Source organism: Heterodontus francisci, chromosome 3 (assembly GCF_036365525.1).
Source record: "Heterodontus francisci isolate sHetFra1 chromosome 3, sHetFra1.hap1, whole genome shotgun sequence".
In the NCBI taxonomy this organism is placed as follows: Eukaryota; Metazoa; Chordata; class Chondrichthyes; order Heterodontiformes; family Heterodontidae; genus Heterodontus; species Heterodontus francisci.
Window position 1 is genome coordinate 112833638 of NC_090373.1, and position 20895 is coordinate 112854532.

The 20895-nt window shown below is 42.8% G+C and overlaps 1 protein-coding gene across 1 annotated transcript in view; it reads left to right on the plus strand.

Moving 5' to 3' along the window:
- Nucleotides 1-20895, plus strand: part of ccn6 (cellular communication network factor 6) — a 30467-nt gene that overhangs the window by 1766 nt on the left and 7806 nt on the right. The window contains exons 2-5 of the mRNA XM_068028573.1: nt 6402-6600; nt 12199-12488; nt 17975-18229; nt 19858-20051. Coding sequence (XP_067884674.1) covers nt 6402-6600; nt 12199-12488; nt 17975-18229; nt 19858-20051 — 938 coding nt within the window. The remainder of the gene's footprint in view (nt 1-6401; nt 6601-12198; nt 12489-17974; nt 18230-19857; nt 20052-20895) is intronic.

Below are 20895 nucleotides of genomic sequence, written 5' to 3' on the forward strand. Positions count from 1 at the left end.
GTCGCCTGGCAGCAGCTGTGATTTACCTGCAGTAGAAACCAGAATGATCAGGTCCATGCGACACTCTGGACTGAAGGACTGCAGTCTAGTCACATGTTCATGAGTTTGAATGCACAAACAACCTTCACTGTTTGAAGCCCCCCTCCCAACATGCGCACACTCTGGGGAATTCACCCTCCTGGCCAGGTGCTCCGGCCTCACCATCAGCAACTGACCAGCCTCTGTCCTCACCAGCAATTAGCACTGTCTCCTCCTCCATAGCAGTGAGAATCGCAACAACTGGCACACTGCCACCCGTCCATGCCCTTTCACGGGCATTCTGGGCCATCCTCCTGTGGAGACACATGACAGTCATTTCAGTTACTTGACTTGAAGGACCACATGCTCATCCCTCTTGCTGCATGCTGCCTCTGGGACCATTGCCATTCAAGTGTAAGGTTGGCACACTTCTGGACCCTTGTGCAGGTCAGATGTGCCCGACATATGCCCCATGACAGAGCTGCAGCCATTCACTCCAGATGGAGGGCTTCTACTTTGCAGCATCAACACCTGGATACCAAGCCATCTGAGTACAAAGCAACGAGGACTGAGATATGCCACTCACCCTGGCAGATGGAGAAGGTCGTTGATCTGCTTGCTGCACTGGATCCATGTCCTCGTCACAACCCCGCAGCTGCTGACCTCCTCCGCAGCCTCCATCCAGACCTTCCTGGTGATCTGAGGAGGTCTCCTCCTTCTGTCTGGTAGGAAGAAGTCCTCATACCTTGCCTCAGCCACCTGGAGAAGGACATGCTGGGAGTCATCGGTGAACCATGGGGCCATCTGGTTGATTCTCTGTACCATTGCTGCAAGTGGGTTCTGGTCCCCCAAGGTCTCAGGTTTATATTTGTGAAGGTCCAGTGGGTCGCCCTTTATGGTCAAAGGAATGCTCCTGTTCCCCTCAGCCTGCTATATGTGTTCTCAATGTAGCTCCTGCTCCTCCCACCGTCCTCTGAGAAGCATACAGTGTTCTCAGAACCACTAAAGGTGCTGATAGTCCTCTTATATGGCTGTCAGCACCTTCTTCCGGCTCTTGCCCTGCCCCCGCCAATGCAGAGTTTCCCGCCCGTGCACACCTATTTTTTCCAGAAGTCCGCTGGCGAGACGCTAATTGGTACCTAGCACTCGATTGCAGCAGCAGTTGAGCCCAGAGCGGGTACGCCTTTGGCACCCGCTTGCACTTCCCAGACTGCGGTCCTGCCAGGTCACGTTACATTCTGGCACATGTATTTATCCACTGGTTCATACTGATGGAACAGAGTGCTTATTTGTTCCTCTATGATTCCACAACTGCCTAGTTACAAATTTAAGCATGATCCACATGAGCACAGCTGTTACGACCAGGTGAGAAAGGTATCTAGGGGTCCCTCTCAGCCTTCACCTGGTCATGCCGTAACAGTGTTTAATTTTAAACACACCTTGTTTTTAGCTCCACCTTGGTAAATCCTTGTTCACCATTTTCCAATTACAAGACAAAGAAATCAGCACAAACAAACTTTCTTAAGTTTAAAGAAGAAAAGTTGAAATTTATTAATCCTAAACTTAAACTCTAATTCAGTTGACGCCTACAGATACACGACACGCCTAGGCTAGCATGCATACACGATACACATGCAAATAGAGACAGAAAAGAGCAGAAGAAAAATAATCAAGTGGAAAAGTTTGAGGCAATATCTGAAGCAGGTCAACCCTGTCCACAGGCAAACTAGGGACAATCCCTGCGGTCACTAGTCCCGAAACTAGGCCGCACTCCAGGTGCACCCGGTGTCCAGGTACAGGCATACACTGCCCCCCAATACTATTCACCATCATTCTGGTGTTCACTGTACTCTCTGGGGGAAAGGTCGGGCCTTTTCCCAGTAAAAGGGATCTAGTGGCCCCTGTGTCTCTGAGAATCACTATGGGCTTGCTTGCCCTACTCGAAGGGTATGGAGTTACTTTCCCTGCCAACACAAAACCCTGATAACCTTCAGGAATCCTATTAGGTTCTCCTGCACTTGCAGCCGTAAGCTTCCTGGGTCTCACTCTTACTGCAGTTAAAGCCACAGTTTGTTCCGCTGTGCTTTCCATCAGGGTCCTGTCTTCACTGAGCAGGTGTGCCCTGATTAATCCTAGTGGTTTTCCCTTTAGTTTCCAGCAGTCAGTTTTTAGATGACCTGCTTTATTACAATGGAAGCACACAGGTCTCCGGCTCTCACTCTTGCTCACTGCACCTTTTTTGGCTGCAGGAAGATCCCCTGTGTCTCCTGCATTTTGTTCTCTCCCAGGACTGCTTAGGCTCCTATCACTTTCCCACCCTCTGTCGTTTTTGGATTTGTGGGGGTGATTTGGAAAGGTTCTCCCCTGGGAAACCGATTTATAAATTAAATCAAACTCATTGGCCAGAACGGCCGCTTGGCGGGCTCTCTGGATCCGCTGCTCCTCTACATTTGTCTTTATGGGCAGTGGGAGAGAGTGTTTAAATTCCTCTAACTTCTCTGAGATTCTCACAGCTGAGCTGTACTTCAAGAGCCTTCAGCCACTGGTCAAAAGCCAGCTGCTTACTTCCTTCAAACTCCAGATAAGTTTGATGAGCTTGCTTCTTGAGAGTTCTAAACTTTTGCTGATAGGCTTCGGGTACTAATTCATATGCCCCGAGGATAGCACTTTTTGTCAGTTCATAATTTGATGAACTCTCATCTGGCAACAGGGAATAAACATCATGGGCTTTTCCAGTTAGCTTGCTTTGCAGCAAGAGAGGCCAGATCTCAGCTGGCCATTTTAGCTGCCTTGCCAGTTTCTCAAAGGACACAAAAAATACTTCTACATCCTTCTCATTGAATCTACCCTGTCTGGGTCTGCTTCTAACCCTGTTTCTACTTCTTCAGATTCAAGGGAAAAGTTGTTGGCCACTAGCCTGAGGAGTTCAGACTTCCTCGCCTTGCCATGTACAGTGATTCCACACTGCTCAGCCATTTTTCTCAACTCCTCCATAGACAGTGCTTTGAACCTATCCCAAGTTACTTCATCCTGGCTTGGAGAGCTACTAGCTTCAGTTGTACGCATGTTAGTATTCAAGTACACACAACTACAAGAAAACCTGTATTGAAATCTTGCTCTTTTTGCTTGGGAAGAATTTGGCATCCCACTTCTAATTTCTCTCGCTTGTCTGCGGGTCAATTCCGGATGCTAGCACCCAAATTTCTGTTACAACCAGGTGGGAAAGGTGTCTAGGCGCCCCTCTCAGCTTTCAGCTGGTTTTACCGTAACAGGGTTTAATTTTAAACACACCATGTTTTTAACTCCCCCTTGGTGAATCCTTGTTCACCGCTTTCCAATTATAAGGCAAAGAAACCAGCACAACATGTTTTCTCATGTTTAAAGAAGAAAAGTTGAAATTTATTAAACTTAAATTTAAACTCTAATCGGTTGACGCCTATGGATACACAACACGCCCATGTTAGCATGCATCTGCGATACACACATCCAACTAGAGACAGAAAAGAGCAGAAGAAAAATAATCAAGTGGAAAAGTTTGAGGCAATATCTGAAGTTTTGTTTACGGTTCTTCAAGCTCACTGTAGAGTCCTTGATTGTAGGTAGATCTTGCTTTCGTTGGGGCCCAGTATTCTTCTTAAATCTTATTCGCTGTAGGAGACTTTTCTCTCTTGGGGTTCATGTGTCTTCAGTGGATTCAGAGGCTTGTGAGAGAGAGATGTTAGTGAGGGAGCAGACAGGAGAGATCTTCTCAGTTCAGGAGCAAACAGACACTCTCAGTTCAAACTGTTTGTACAATTCACAAAACCCCAGGTTGCCAAGAAGGTTAGTCATGTGACTAACTGGTCTGACCACGTCTTGGATTGTATCACCTTAGCTGTCTCTGAAATGCTCCTCTTACACACAATACCTGGTGAACAAGGTCCATTGTGGGTTGAATGTGTCAGGGAATGGTCCTTTGTCCTTCCAGACACCGTCGGTTAATATGCAAATGTCTTTTCCAGCCACGGCTGATCTGTTCAACAAGTCATTTCCTCGCTCCAACAACAGTTTAAAATTAGTGACAAAATTAATGTGCCTCATTCTTGGCAGGCGGGGGCCGAGCATGACAATGGCGCTCATCCCACCAAGCCAATCTCACTCCTTGCTGCCAATTATAATGGAGGCCTTTGTTTCTGCTTTGCTTGTCTTCACTTCTCTTTATTCTTTCTTGTTTGGTCTTTCACATTATGGCTTGAATACCTATTCTGACCTTTACTTTAAGTTTAAATAACTTTTTTACTTGATTTTCTTTGTCTCCTTCTGTTTTATACTTCTGCTTTGGATCTGGTTTTGAAAAAGGTGACTAAACACTCTTGCGTGTTGGACCTGATTGTGTTGTAGGGCTTTTAGTAGGCTCAATGCAGAGCAGCAACCAGCAAAGCCAATAGGATGTTAAACTGCATACCAATAAAGCCAGCAGAAATTATGATCAAACTGTATAATGCTCTGGTCAGATCATACCTTGAATCCTGAGTCTACATGTAGCAACTGATTTAACCACTGGAGGCTGATGCCTTATATGATAGCTCTGATTTATGAAAAAAAAAGGACTGGAGTAACTTGGGATTTTCAACCTTGGAAGGAAACATCTGAGAAGCAATTTTATTGAAGTATATGAGATAGTAAATGGTATGGAACAAGTACCATACCTTAAAATCACAGAATTATTACAGTGCAGAAGGAGGCCATTTGACTCATCGCATCTGTAATGGCTCTCTGAAAGAGCAACTCCCTCAGTTCCATTCCCCTGCCTTCTCCCCATAATCCTGCACATTCTTCCTTTTCATATAACTGTCTAATTCCGTTTTGAATGCTTCAATTGAACCTGTCTCCACCACGTTCTCAGGCAGCGTATTCCAGACTTTAATCACTCACTGTGTGAAAAAGTTTTTCCTCATGTCACTTTTGCTTCTCTTACCAAATAATTTAAATCTGTGCCCTCTCATTCTCGATCCTTTCACGAGTGGGAACAGTTTCTCTCTATCTACTCTGTCCAGACTCCTCATGATTTTGAACACCTCTATAAAATCACTTCTCAGCCTTCTCTTCAAGGAAAACAGTCCTAACTTCTCCAATCTATCTTCATAACTGAAATTCCTCATCCCTGGAACCATTCTCGTGAATCTTTTCTGTACTCTCTCCAATGCCCTCACATCTTTCCTCAAGTGCAGCACCCAGAACTGGATGCACTACTCCAGCTGAGGCCAACCTAGTGTTTTATACAAGTTCAAAATAACTTCTCCTTGCTCTTGTACTCTATGCCCCTATTAATAAAGCCCAGGATACTGTATGCTTTATTAACCTCTCTCTCAACCTGTCCTGCCACCTTCAATGACTTATGCACATATACACCTAGGTCCCTATGCTCCTGAACCCCCTTTAGAATTGTACCCTTTATTCTATATTGTCGCTGCATATTGTTCCTACTAAATTGAATCACATCACATTTCAAACCACACACTTCAAAATAAATTGCAAGAGTGGATCAAGAGGACATAGATTCGAGCTAATAAAAGTCAAATTTCAGGCTGATACCTGAAAATTCTGTTCACATAAAGAATGCACTGTCAGACAGAGTAGTGGAGATGAAAACTTTGGAATCATTTGAGAAACAGTTGGATGATGCAATGGGGCAACGTATTGTCTTTCTGAATGAATGAACTATGACGGGCCAAACAACCTTCCTCATCCATATTACCTTTTGTAATTCCTGATATAAAATCAAATTGAAAGCTGGCAATTTGAATCGGCCTGAAGTAACTCATTGGTGACACAAACAGCTGAGCAATATCAAATTGAGTTCTCTGGTTGACAATGATCAAGGGGTTATATACTTTAGAAATGTTGTTGTTCACTTCCAAACAATACCACATCAATTTGTTCTGAACTATATACCGCAAAATTTGTAATATTGTGGATGAAATGTTCTGAGACCAAAGCCACTGATAGGACCCCACACTAGGATGTCAATTGTCCTGGACAGTGCTGCGATGTAACTGAGGAGAGAAATCACAGGAGCATTAAAAATGGTGTGTTTTTTTCATTTCTTCTGTACACTTTTGTTTATTAGTTATAAAAATATTGGAGCTGGGTAAAAAGGCCATTTGACTGGGTGTGGCATTTGAATGCAGGAGGTCAAAATGATGAAACTTCCAAGAATACTTCCAACCAGAATTGGCAACGCTATCTCATACACAGAAGGTACTTAATGGAATATTATGGGTGAGCTTGCAATTTTTCAATAAGCTACCAGAGATGCCCCACAGATGGTGTCGGGTTTCAGAAGACTTTGCCCATGTTTTACACCAGCATGATGAGATGATGTAATTACTTCCTTTATGCAGTATATTCCAGGAACCGTGCCATCATAATAGGCAACTTGTTCTCCATAGCTATGTTAGAAAATTTCCAGGTTCTTTTGGATCACATACAAAGCAAGTATTTATTATGCTTTTATGAGCCAGAGTTCAATGGAAAGTCGTTTAAGATAGCTATATGGCACACAACAGCCCCATGTGGCATAATAATTTACAGAATGTTATGGTAAGATCAAATGGTCCCCCTAGTGGTGAAAATATAGCACATGGTTCAGAACACTTCACCTTGAGTGTTTATAAGAAAATTACAAATGTAGAGCAAGTTAACTCAGGTGACGTTCATCTTTAACCTCAAATTCATTTTGCTGGTTGCTTCTAAAGATTCACTTACTTTTAACTGTGCAAATGGAAAATAATTTCTTGGATTTCTCACTCAGTACTATCATGTGAATTTAACATCAAGCAATACTGAAAGGATATTTATAATAGCAAATCAACAGAATTACATGACTCTTAATTAATTTAAGTATAAAAGGGAATTGTAGCATAGTGTTTATGTTACTGGATTAGTAATCTAGAGGCCTTCACTAATGCTCTGGAGACATGGGTTCAAATCCCACCATGGCAGCTGGGGGAATTTAAATTCAATTAAATAATCAATCTGGAATAAAAAGTTACTCTCAGCAATGATCATGAAACCTGACTGTCATTAAACAAACATCCGGTTCACCGATGTCCTTCAGGGAAGGCCATACTTACCCACTCTGCCTACATGTGACTCCAGACTCACAGCAATGTGGTTGATTCTTAATTGCACTCCGAAATGGCCAAGCAAGCCACATGGCTGTATCAAACTGCTACAGAAAATTCAAATAAGAATAAAACAGGATGAACCACCTGGCATCAACTTAGGCACTGGAAATGGCAAAGGCACACCCTGACCAGTGGACATTGCAAAGTCCTCCTCAATAACATCTGGGGATTTGTGCCAAAATTGGGAGAGCTGTCCCACAGACTAGTCAAGCAACAGCCTGACATTGTCAATTCCACCAAATCATAGCTCACAGCCAATGACCCAGACTCCTCCATCACCATCCCTGGGTACGTCCCGTCCTACCAGTCCAGAAACTTAACTAGGCCAGCCACATAAATACTGTGGCTACAAGAGCAGGTGAGAGTCTGGGAATTCTGTGGTGAGTAACTCACCTCCTGATTTTCCAAAGTCTGTCTCCATCTACAACACACAAGTCAGGAGTATGATGGAATACTTGCCACTTGCCTAGATGGGTGCAGCTCCAGCAACACTCAAGAAGCTCGACACCATCCAAGACAAAGCAACCTGCTTGATCGGCACCCCATCCACCACCTTAAACATTCGCTCCCTCCACCACCGACGCACAGTGGCACCCATGTGTACCATCTAAAAGATGCACTGCAGCAACTCGCTAAGGCTCCTTCTACAGCACCTTCCAAATCTGCAGTCTGTACCACCTAGAAGGACAAGGACAGCAGATGCATGGGAACACCACCACCTGCAAGTTCTCCTCTAAGTCACACATATTCCTGACTTGGAAATGGAACAATATCGCAGCTCTTTCATTGTCGTCATGTCAAAATCCTGAACTCCCTTCCTAACAGCACTGTGGATGTACCTATTTTACATTGATTACAGCAGTTCAAGGCTCACCGTACCATTAGGGATGGACAATAAATGCTTGCTTTGTCAGTGACACTCACATCCCATGAACAAATATATAAAAAAATTAAAAGTATGAATGCCTTGCATTTTTAGATAAGATAGCATTTTGTTTTTAGCTAAAACCAAATTAAGTCGATGATTAATTCTGGTTTACTGACACACTTTATGCTTTGATTATAATTTCCATACAACAAAATTTAAAAGTAACCAATTTACCATAGCCTATCAGTCAGTCAGGATTTTATTGTAAAAGGACAGAAAAATTTTATGAAAACATAGTTTACACAAATTGATTACACATCCATAGGCGGAATTTGACAGTGCAATAACTATATTCAATATGGTAATGCAAGAAGTGAAACTGAGTAACATACGTGGAAAAGAAATTACTATTTATCTGTTATTTTTGACTTAGTGATTCCAAAATTTGGAAATGAACAAAATGCGGCTTGGTATATTTTAATATTTTTAGTTGGATCAGAATTATGCTTGAATAGGGCATTTGCTTATCTGAAGCCAACTGTACCAATTTCTTAAAAACATTCATTAATTTGCTTATAGAAATAAAACCATAGAAATATTGGACATTACATTGAAAACTGAAATAATATATGGGTAGTTTGTGACTTTGAAGCCTGGTAAAATTTAACATTAAAAAGGAACACAAAAATACTTTCAACCTGAAATATTTCCCTTAATGCATTATGGGCACGAAGTTCATTTGCACTGATTTGAGGGCATAAGGGCCAAAATTCATGATGTTCCCACACCTGTTGCAAATGAGATGTGTAGGACACAAAATTTGCCTATCCACCTCATTCTCCTGATAGTGAAGTGGTCATGAGTGGCTCTTACATAGCCCCAGACTCCATTTTGCTGCTGATGTCCTCTGCACTGCAGGGTATCAAGCAGCGTTGTGAAGAAACCACGTGCTTCAGGCAGCCTTCCCTTTTTAAAGGCGCAGATTCTATAAAAGACAATTTGCAGCAATGAACTGTAAGCTGCTGGATAATTGAATTTCACCATTGAGGGACAAGGTATGGCACACCGGGGGACGGAAAGGGCTCCCCACTTTAGTGACACTGCCCTGAACACACTATGCAGAAAGGTTGAGGCCAGAAAGGAGGCCATGTTTCCAGCGGGGGGCAGGAAGCCAACAAAAGGAAATGGGAACAGGTGGTAAGAGTGGTCAATGCCCAGAATGTGGCTCCCAGAACCTGGAAGCAGTGCCAGAAAATGTTTAATGACCCCAAGCTGAGTGAATGCATCTGCACATCACTGGTAGAATCTTGCTGGTCCCGCGGAGGCAGGTTTGAAGGTGGGACCAGGTGTAAACTTGGAGATTAGGGTGTCAGGTAGACGATCTTGCCAGAGGCGGGTGAATAATGGCAGCAGCTACCCGTCCAGATGTGGTGGGTAGCCAATAATGATCAATTGAGGGCCTAATGAGGTGAACAGGGAGGACTTTGCCGGGATCTTCCTGGTGTTGGAGCAGACTCCCAGCAGCAGACTGAATGGACATTGGAACCAGAGGCTCTGTGCTCCGATGATGGGGCCACAAGTAGGAAAGGCTGTACCCAAGGCCCAAATGATTCCTCAGGAGGGGTTTTCCCTTCACTCCAAGGGGCCTACTAGCTTCGTCCTTCTTTCATTTTGAAATTTTATGCACGTTTCTGAGAGTGCCTCCATTTTGAGGCACCCTCACTCGCTACTTTCTGCTTATGCAGCGCCCTCCTCTCCTGGTAGAGCTACCAGCCATCCCCCAATTGCAGCCTCTCTGATTAGGCCTACAGCCTCAGGAACCCACCCACCATCCTTAATTGGACACAGATGTGGAGATGGCCAATTTGGAGGCCGCCTGCTAGACGATCATACAGGAGGGCACACTGGAGACCCCTGCAGGGTCAGGACTTGGAAATTGTCCTGACTCCCGAAAAGAACAAGCAGCAGTAGGTTTCATATCTTTTTTGTTTCCTCACCATAAGAAGGATATTTTGGCCACTTGGAGTGTTCTGACCACTACCCTGACTGACCATTAGTTAATTCAACACAGGGCTTTTGATTCTATACAAATCCTCAACAAAACAGAGTGTGTTTACCCCATTAAGCCTCAGGAAGGAGAATACTGAACTTTATTTATTTCAGCACCACAATTGGCATTCACAATTGAAAAGAAATATTAATCCTCTCTCAGATGAATGGAAACCATCCAAACAAGGATTCACTAGATAGGCCAAGTTCCATAGACTATGTCATCAGCCCTTTGCCTTTAATTTTTTTTGATAAAATTCATATTTACAAACAAAATCTTCAATGCACCAGTGCAATTGGACAAGATCATAAAATATAGTTTTTTTTCCATTAAAGTATGAGTGGTAACTTGATACAGGTTTATTAATACAACTGAAAACGGGTTTATCACAAAAAAAAGCATTTTTAATGAGTATGCAGTCCTCCACCTGTGCGTAACCTGATTTCAAATCACTGAATAGGACTAAAACTTTACGGAACCATTTAATAGCTTCATTGGTGCACATCAGTTTCTTAGCAAATAAAATATTTTTCATATTTAGTTTTAGAGATACAGCACTCGGCCCACCGAGTCTGTGCCCACCATCAACCACCCATTTATACTAATCCTACACTAATTCCATATTCCTACCACATCCCCACCTGTCCCTATATTTCCCTACCACCTACCTATACTAGGGGCAATTGCTAATGGCCAATTTACCTATCAACCTGCAAGTCTTTTGGCATGTGGGAGGAAACCAGAGCACCCGGAGGAAACCCACGCAGACACAGGGAGAACTTGCAAACTCCACACAGGCAGTACCCAGAATTGAACCCGGGTCGCTGGAGCTGTGAGGCTGCGGTGCTAACCACTGCGCCACTGTGCCGCCCAAATGAAAAATACATTTTTAAAACTTGCCAATTAGTGCCTGTGCACCAAAGAAAAATAGGCCAGAATTTTACGCCACCTCAATGAGCGGGATGGTGGCGGGAGGTGGCGTAAAATGGAGCGGGAGGCTCCCCCAACCCGCTTTCGCTTCCACTGCCCTTTACGCCACTTAACGGCCACTTAAGGGCCTTTGCCCACCTCCACGCCGATTTTACGCATGGCAAGCGGGCATCCTGGAGCTGGGAAAAGCCGTCTGGGAAAACCAGGCGGCTGCCGATCGTCCGGGGGTGGGGGTCCTGCTCATCGGGCACAGGGTGCCCGATGGAGGGCCGCCCCCGCTACCCCAACCACCCACAGCACCCAACACGCCTCCCTTCCCCCCAACTGACCACCCTTGCCTCACCGGGGCCCGACCAATTACCCCCGGCCAGGAAACCAAAACTTAGCTTTCCTCCCGGATCCATGGCTTCTTCGATCTTCAGCTGGGCTGCAGTCCCAGCAGTGGCCACCACCCCAGTGGCGCTGCTGATACTAAGAACTGCCAGCCCGCTGATTGGCTGGCAGCTCAATGAGGCGGGACTTCCTCCCTCAAATGGGTGGAAGTCCTGCTTTGGAACAGTTAAAGCCTGGCGACCCGTAAAATACAGAACGGATCCCCAGGCGAGGCGGAAGCGGATTCACTACCAACATTTACATAGGAGGCCGGCTCCTGTCCGCCCACCGTAAAATTCCAACCATAGTGCAATTTGAAGAGCCTTCCCTGACCAGTGCAATTGGGGGTGGAATCTCGAAATTTTGATTGGGGGCGGGAGGGAGAGCGAGGCCAGTTTGTGAGCAGGGCCTAATATGGGCAAATTGAATCTTACACCAGCATAAAAGATCGCAGAAAACATGACTGTAAGTGGTTTTAGGCATAACTCACCTACATTTTAAATTCCCCAATCTTATGCGCTTGTATTTCTTTTATTCTTTCATGGGATGCGGGCATTGCTGGCGAGGCCAGCATTTGTTGCCCATCCCTAATTGCATTTGTGAAGGTGATGGTATGATTGATTCTACCTAGTTTGCATTGATATTACTAGCGCAAACAAGTGGACATTAAAGTAAATGTTAAATTTTTGTTACCATCCGATTCTTAAAAAGACATCACAATAGTGACAGTACATCTTTGAGACAAGATCATGTTCCTCAAGGTTTTTAACTGTATCTAAGTTCTTATGCAGGATACAACAGAGTCAAGTACAACAAGCCATTGTGAAAACTGGAAGAAAGACAGCAGAATTTGAAGAAGCTCCTGAACGCAGACAATTTTGCCAATGGCCATGCAACTGCTCACGCAAACCTTTATGTCCACCTGGAGTAAGTCTGGTAACTGATGGCTGTGGATGTTGCAAAACCTGTGCAAAACAATTTGGGGAGCTTTGCACTGAAGCTGACACCTGTGACCCTCACAAGGACTTGTACTGTGACTATTCTGGTGATAGGCCTAAGTATGAATTTGGAGTATGTGCATGTAAGTTAAACCCTAACAGTAATTTTCTATTCATGGTTTTATGAACATAATGAATTAAAATCCTTTAATTCACCCTCTCATTATAACAGAATGTAATGGTTATGTCAATGTTACTTCTGTTTAAAAAAGAAAAACAGTCTGTCTACTTTAGACATAGTTAGACCCTTAAGAATGGCATATCTGTATTTCAAAGGTGCCACATCTGTAGTACATTAAAGTGTTTGCCTATTCTGCAAAAAGACAGAATATTTATCCTTAATTTTTGAAATGGGAATGTTACGACCTGGTAAGAAAGGTGTCTAGGGGTCCTTCTCAGCCTTCACCTGGTCTTACGATAACAGGGTTTAATTTTAAACACACCGTGTTTTTTGCTCCCCCTTGGTGAATCCTTGTTCACCGCTTTCCAATTATAAGGCAAAGAAACCAGCAGAAACAGGGTTTCTTAGGTTTAAAGAAGAAAAGTGAAATTTATTAAACTTGAACTTAAGCTCTAATTTGGCTGACGCCTACAGATACATGACACACCCATGCTAGCATGCATGCGTGATACACGCATGCAGATAGACAGAAAAGAGCAGAAGAAAAATAAAGTGGAAAGGTTTGAGGCAATATCTGAAGAGTTTTTGTTACAGTTCTTAGAGCTCAATGTAGAGTCCTTGATTGCAGGTAGATCTTGCTTTTCGTTGGGGCCCAATATTCTTCCTAAACCTTGTTCGCTGCAGGAGACTTTGCTCTTTTGGGGTTCATGTGTGTTCAGTGGATTCAGAGGCTTGCGAGAAAAAGATGGGAACAGACAGGAGAGATCTTCTCAGTCCAGGAGCAAACAGACACTCTCAGTTCAAACTGTTTGTACAATTCAGAAAAACCCAGGTTGCCAAGCAGGTTAGTCATGTGCCTAACTGGTCTGACGACATCTTGGATTGTATCACTTTAGCAGTCTCTGGAATGCTCTACTTACACACAATAACTGGTGATCAAGGTCCATTGTGGGTTGAATGTGTCAGGGAATGGTCCTTTGTCCTTCCAATGACAGTCTGTTAAGATGCAGATGTCTTTTCCAACCATGGCTGATCTGTTTCACAAGTCCTTTCTTCACTCCAGTAACAGTTTAAAATCAATGTTCATGACAAAATTAATGTGCCTCACTCTTGGCAGCATGATAGGAAAGTTTATGTCCATAAGTACTGGATTACCCATTGGGGGAATTATAGAAACTACTGTTCCCGACAGAAGCAATCCACGTCAAAGAAAATGTATTAGCGGATATTCACAGTCATGTACTTGATCACCTTACAAGTGTCTCCTAATGTCTAATCTACTACTGCATCTAAGAGTTCAGCAGGTGTGAGGAGCTGCTGTTAGCCAGTATAAGAACGAAGGTACAGTGGTGACCAAAATATGGTTTGCCTGTATGTTGCAAGTATTACGAGGCAGGAGGTTCCTGAGACTTTGAGCATCTAAAAGTACTGTTAAAAAAACAGTGCCATTGCCATCTCCACCCTTTCATTCTTGAGGGTGGTTCGAAGACCAAACCATCTCTCATAATACATGTATCCATGATAGACAATGCCAAAGCCCTGATTCCTTGTAATAAAAGCAAAATACTGCAGATGCTGGAAATTTGAAATAAAAACAGAAAGTGCTGGAAATGCACAGCAGGTCTGGCAGCATCTGTGGAGAGAGAAAAACAGAATTAGCATTTCAGGTCTGTGACTTGTTAGAAGAACTCATCAGAAGTTCAGAAGGTGGTGGTGAGCTGCCTTCTTGAACTGCTGCAGTCTACCTGGTGTGGATACACCCATAGTGCTGTTGGGGAGAAAGTTCCAGGATTTTGATCCAGTGACAGTGAAGGAACGGCAATATATTTTCAAGTCAGTATGGTGTGTGACTTGGGGGGAACCTGCAGGTGGTAGATGTATTGTTGTAGTGTTTGAAATAGCAATTGCATTGTGCATTGTGTACTCTAGAGGCTGCTGTAGAACACAAAGGAAAGTGAAACTAAGACAGAATAGAAGGAGGAGCATTTGTGTTCAGCTGCTGCAGACCTTGTCTCTCTGTCTTTGCCTCATACCTTATACGAAACTCGGCTAAACCTCACTCAAGTCCTGAGGACATCACAGTGGTATTCCCATGCTTCTGCTGCCCTTGTTCTTTTAGGTGGAAGAGGTTGCAGGTTTGGGAGGTGCTGTCGAAGGATGCATCTTATATATGGTACATATGCTGCCACTATGTGTCGGTGGTGGTGGGAGTGAATGTTTAAGGTGATGGATGGGATGCCAATCAAGCGGGCTGCTTTGTCCTGGATGGTATCAAGCTTCCTGAGTGTTGTTGGAGCTGCACTCATCCAAGCAAGGGGAGAGTATTCCATCACAAACCTGACCTGTGCCTTATGGATGATGGACAGTCTTTGGGGAGTCAGAAGGTGGGTTACTTACCACAGAATTCCCAGCCTCTGACCTGTTCTTGTAGCCACGGTATTTATATGGCTGCCGCAGTTCAGTTTCTGGTCAATGGTAACCCCTAGGATGTTGATAGTGGGGGGAATCCAGCGATCGTAATGCCATTGAATGTCAAGGGGAGCTGGTTCGACTCTCCCTTATTAGAGATGGTCATTGCCTGGCACTTGTGTGGCACAAATGCTACTTGCCACTTATCAGCCCAAGCCTGATTGTTGTCCAGGTCTTGCTGCCAGCAGGCATGAACTGCTTCAGTATCTGAGGAGTTTCAAATGATACTGAACATCATACAATCATCAGAGAATATCCCCACTTCTGACCTTATATGGAGGGAAGGTCATTGATGAAGCAGCTGAAGATGGTTGGGCCTAGGAGACTACCCTGAGGAGCTCCTGCAGCAATAACATGGGGCTGAGATGATTGGCCTCCAACAACCAAAACCATTTTCCTTTCTGCTAGGTATGACTTCAACCAGTGGAGAGTTTTCCCCTTGATTCCCATTGACTTCAGTTTGGCTAGTGCCCTTGATGTCATACTCGGTCAAATGCTGTCTTGATATCCAGGGCAATGTCTCTCATCTCACCTCTTGAGTTCAGCTCTTTTGTCCATGTTTGGACTAAGGCTGTAATGAGGTCAGGAGCCAAGTAGCCCTGGCGGAACCCAAAATGAACATCGGCGAGCAGGTTATTACTGTTTAGGTGGCACTTGACAGCACTGTCAACGACACCTTCCATCGCTTTGCTGATGATCAAGAGTAGACTGATGGGGCGGTAATTGGCCGGGTTGGATTTGTCCTGCTTTTTGTGTACAGGACATACCTGGGCAATTTTTCACATTACCGGGTAGATGCCAGCGTTGTAGCTGAACTGTAACAGCTTGGCTAGGGGAGGCGGCTAGTTCTGCAGCACAAGTCTTCGGTACTATTGCCGGAATGTTGTCAGGGTCCATAGTCTTTGCAGTATCCAGTGCCTTCAGCCATGATATCACATGGAGTGAATTGAATTGGCTGAAGACTGGCATCTATGATGCTGGGAACATCAGGAGGAGGCTGAGATGGATCATCCACTTGGCACGTCTGGCTGAAGATGGTTGCAAATGCTTCAGCCTTTTCTTTTGCACTGATGTGCTGTGCTCCCCCATCATTGAGGATTGGGCTATTTGTGGACGCATATGCCAAGCCATGAGGTTACAGATTGTGTTTAAATACAATTCTGCTGCTGCTGATGGTCCACAACGCCTCATGCATGCCCAGTTTTGAGCTGCCAGACCTGTTTTGAATTTTAGCACAATGGTAGTCCCACACAACACAATGGAGGGTATCCTCAGAAATGTAAGGTACTTTCCCATTCTACATTGTAACATCCTCAAGTTCTCCACTCTAGGTACATCAGGGGAAATTCTGCCAACATTGAGGCTTTTCAACACCACATTCTGCTTTACTATGTATTCCACCTCTTTCAACATAATTTCTCTCTTTGTCTTACTAACTTGATCAAACCACCCAATAATTGAAATAGTGAGAAAGAATAGCCTGTGTACAAATAAGTGTGAAATATAGTGAGCAAAATAACATGGGTAGGGCATGTCAGTATCAGCTAATATCAGTGGTCTCAGAGTAATCATCAGCTGGGGAAGGGGCAGGGTAAAGGAAAACTGGATAGCAAAACCTAAAATGTTGGGATTGCTGAATGGAAGAATATCGGGCAGACAGCTGGGAGAACATAAATGTGTGATTGTCTTTATGCTCATCGTGGTCACAGCAACTGAATAACTGAACAGTTCTATGCCTAATTATTGAAAATAAGAGGGCTATACTGCACAGCCTACATCATACATTCTGTACTTCTTAATGAAATCAAAATCCCTTCTAATTCTACACTTGTGAGATTTTTAACAGCAAGCAAAACAACACTAAAGAAAACTCATTGGGTTGTACATAACTTCAGTGAATTTAGGAGAGTAATTTCTTCTCAAAGTGCAAATGACATCATTTTCAGGTCTTTCACATCATCTGAACACCTGAACATGATTACTGCCTCGTATTTTGAATGCTGAATGACTCTGGATTATTAATAATTCTGGTCAAAGAAAAATCACGAGGCATTGGGTACTTTAAAAATATAAAGTACTAGTTTCAACGCAATTTGTTATGCTATTTTGTACTTGATATTGATCTGTGAATGTGCCATACTTTCAAATAGTAGAGCTTGATAATTGATTGGTTATACACAGGCCAGTATTTTGCAGTGACTGAATTTGTCAGTTTTAATTATTATAAAGGATAATTTTGGCTAATCTACCATGAAAGCCACAAATCAGTAACCTGTAGTTTTAGGGATCATTATTCCAAGTCACAGGCAGGAAGGGCACTTATGGCAAATTTTCCATTGCATCTAAAAAGAGAAATTCTGCCCGAGTTCCCTGCCTAATCATCCACCGTAACAACACAAGAATTTCAACTTCCAGATGTAACCAAGAAGGGGGATGAATTTTGCCTACTGGTGACCATTTATGTGGAAGGGCAAAGGAAAGCCTGATAAAACAGTGCAAATGTTTACTTCATTTGTCCGAGTCTCCACACTCTTCTGTTGAATTACAACAGACAAGTGAGAGAACTCCCAGATATCCAATCAGCTGCAATTAATAACAATTTGGGGGATTTTCAGTGTGTGAAAAATTGTTTCCACACAAATATATATCAGACTGGTGAAAGTTGTGCCAAAACACTTTTTCTACCACATTTACAATTTCTTGCCTGATAGAAAGTGAGCAGAAATTTTGCCAACTTCTAGAATATTCTCTCTCCCGCTCCCAACATGGTAGTTCACTACCCATTTACTATAAATTTCAAAACCTCAGAAATTAAAATTCAGTTGCTTAGAACCTTGCACAGTCAATAAATTATGGCAGTAGTGAAATGCTTATGTTTAGTTTTACAAAAAATAGGAGTGACAATTTTACTTTTGACACCTATTTCATATATTTACTTTCATATATTTAATTTCTGAAATTGCTCTTTGCTTTCTCTAGATACTATTGGAGTCGGGTGTGAGTTAAATGGTATCTATTATAGGCATGGTCAGACATTCCAGCCACACTGCCACTATAAATGCACATGTGTGAATGGTGCATTTGGATGTACGCCCACCTGTACAAAGAAATTGGCAACTGGCCAATGTAGAAATCCCAAGGCCATAAAGCGATCTGAATATTGCTGTGAAAAGTCCACTTGTGATAAGACTGGAAGGAAGAATCAGCAGACAGCAGCATATAGGGTAATGTCTGGTAGGTGATTTAAATAAATCCACACAGTCTTATAATTGCAGATATAAATAATGTGTTTACCGCAGTTGCAAAGGAGTAACACAATTGGTCATACTCAGCCAAGTCAATGAATAACACTTCAACTTATCCAACCGATGTGTAATTGATTTGTTCAGTTGTTAGCCAGCTAAAATGGTGGAGAAGCCTCCACTTAAGGTAGAACAGCCTGAATTACTCGTAGGCCGCTTTTGGCAGTTGTGCTCTCAAAAAAATCACAGAGCAGCATTGATAGTGAACGAGTCTGCAAATCTGTGGATATGAAAGAAAGAAAAGAATCAAAATGGACAAACTAGGAATTAAAATCCAAATAAATAAAAATAAAAATTGGCAGCAAGTACAGACCATGTAATGTTGGCATAGAATTATTTTATAATGCAGCCTTTAGATAGTTGATTCTGACATTTAAGGAATGTGAAATTTTCAGCATTTCCATTTTTTACATTGAGAGTTAGGAGATGGCTGTATGAAAAAATAAATTTTAAACAGTGACACCACAGATTGCTTATTTTTTTAACTTACATTTATTTATGTAAGGCAACGGAGGTTTTGGAAATCTGGGTTTAGAACACCAACATTTATTTTCTTTGAATAACTTTGTTTAAATATTATGTGGATGACATAATCAAGAGAATTTACCCTGTCCAGGAAGGAGTTTTGATTTTTTTTTAATGATTCACTACAGCAGCAAGGCCAAACATGTTGGGTCAAATGATTTCCTTCTCTGCTGTAAACTTCAATAGTTCAAATTTCTGTTCTGTTTCGTATGTAGTAATATATGTAGTAAAAATAAGAAGGACAGCATCGTTATAACTTGACAAACCTGTAATATTATTCTATTTAGAATTGAGAGAAGCAAAGATATGTATGTATGAGGCAGTATAAACATTTCCATATTACACTTTGTAAGCTATGCAAATGGCATGCTGGGCTATCCCACTGGTTCTGATAACTGGTTGGTTGGGTTACATCCATGTGATCATTGTGTGTCACAAAGCTTTTACACTTCCAAATGATGTGAAAATATTAGCAATATTTTTGGCCTTGCTGCTGTACCGAAATGACTCTTGTATTCAATTCTCTTTTATATAAAACTCATTAACCCTTTTTCAGTTATTCAGCAATCTTGCTTTTAAAGATCTTTATATCTGCACCCCTAGATTTCTGTCCCTGAAAACCATTGAAAATTCTATTGATTAATATGTATCCATTCTTTATTTTCCAAACTATTTCACTGCAGTTGCTACCTATCTGCCTGTACCCTAGTCTCACTATATTCTGTAATCTTTTCTTTTTCTTCCTCACTGTTTGTATGCACTGTAATTTGCTGTTAACAGCAATTTTTGATAGTAATTCCTCTATATTCATGCCTAAATCTTTTATAAATATGCAGATCCTAAAGGCGCAATACCAGCTACATCTTGCTAATCTGAGAAATATCCATGTAATCCTTCACTGCTTTCTATCCTTCAGCCCTCTCTCTTTCTATGCCATTACTGCACTTTTAATACCATGGGCCTTAAACTTGAATCTGAAGATAAATTAATTTCTGCATTGGCATGTCTCAGTCCTATGTTTGTTCATATTACTAGTTTATAAGGCAAGACCAGTAATATGGCGGAAGAAATGCATGCTTCAAACAACTCCATGGAGCTCATGTTCAAAATCCTGTGACATAGGAATTTCAGTCAGAGTGACAAATGACAACAGCAAATGTGAACTTGGGAGAGAAAGTAGACTGTGCTTTATTCGACCTTGCAACACAAGATTATTGAAAACTTTGAAGGTAAATCACAATGAACAGAATCTACCAGCCACATCAGCAACTATTTTTTGGGGAGGGGGAGATGGTAGGGGGTGGGGGGGGGTGGGAAGAGAGAGATAAAAAGTTAGTTTGATTCTATGGAGGTATATATTGATGCACCACAGTAAAGAACATATCATTGGGCAATTTGGTAGTCAGAGATGGGGTTAATAGGGTAAACATAATAGGCCTGAAATTGATGATTGAGTGAGGGCAGAAATTGGGCATTTTTTAGAAACGGGGTGGGTGCAAAATGTGTGAAAGAACCTGGAAGCTCAGTTGAAATCCTATCCACACAGGCAGGCTCTTCTTCCTCACACAACCCCACATCTCAGAAATGGTTTGGGGGCAATTCTGGAACGTTCCCGGTTACCCTGGGAATTCTGCTCAGCTTTCCCCCTTTAGGCAGTTGTAGGGTCCATTGCTGGCCTATCAATGGTCCCAGAGGTATGAAGAAACTAAAGATAATCAATCCCAAGGAGTTCAATTGTTTCAAAGTGCAGCTCTTTTTTCTCCCTGTGGGGAGTTTTGTTTTCTGGCAATTACATCTTTAACTCAATAAGGCACTCAATCTTTCTCCTTTGGATCAACATAAGGGCGGCACAGTGGCGCAGTGGTTAGCACCGCAGCCTCACAGCTCCAGGGACCCAGGTTCGATTCCGGGTACTGCCTGTGTGGAGTTTGCAAGTTCTCCCTGTGTCTGCGTGGGTTTTCTCCGGGTGCTCCGGTTTCCTCCCACAAGCCAAAAGACTTGCAGGTTGATAGGTAAATTGGCCATTATAAATTGTCACCAGTATAGGTAGGTGGTAGGGAAATATAGGGACAG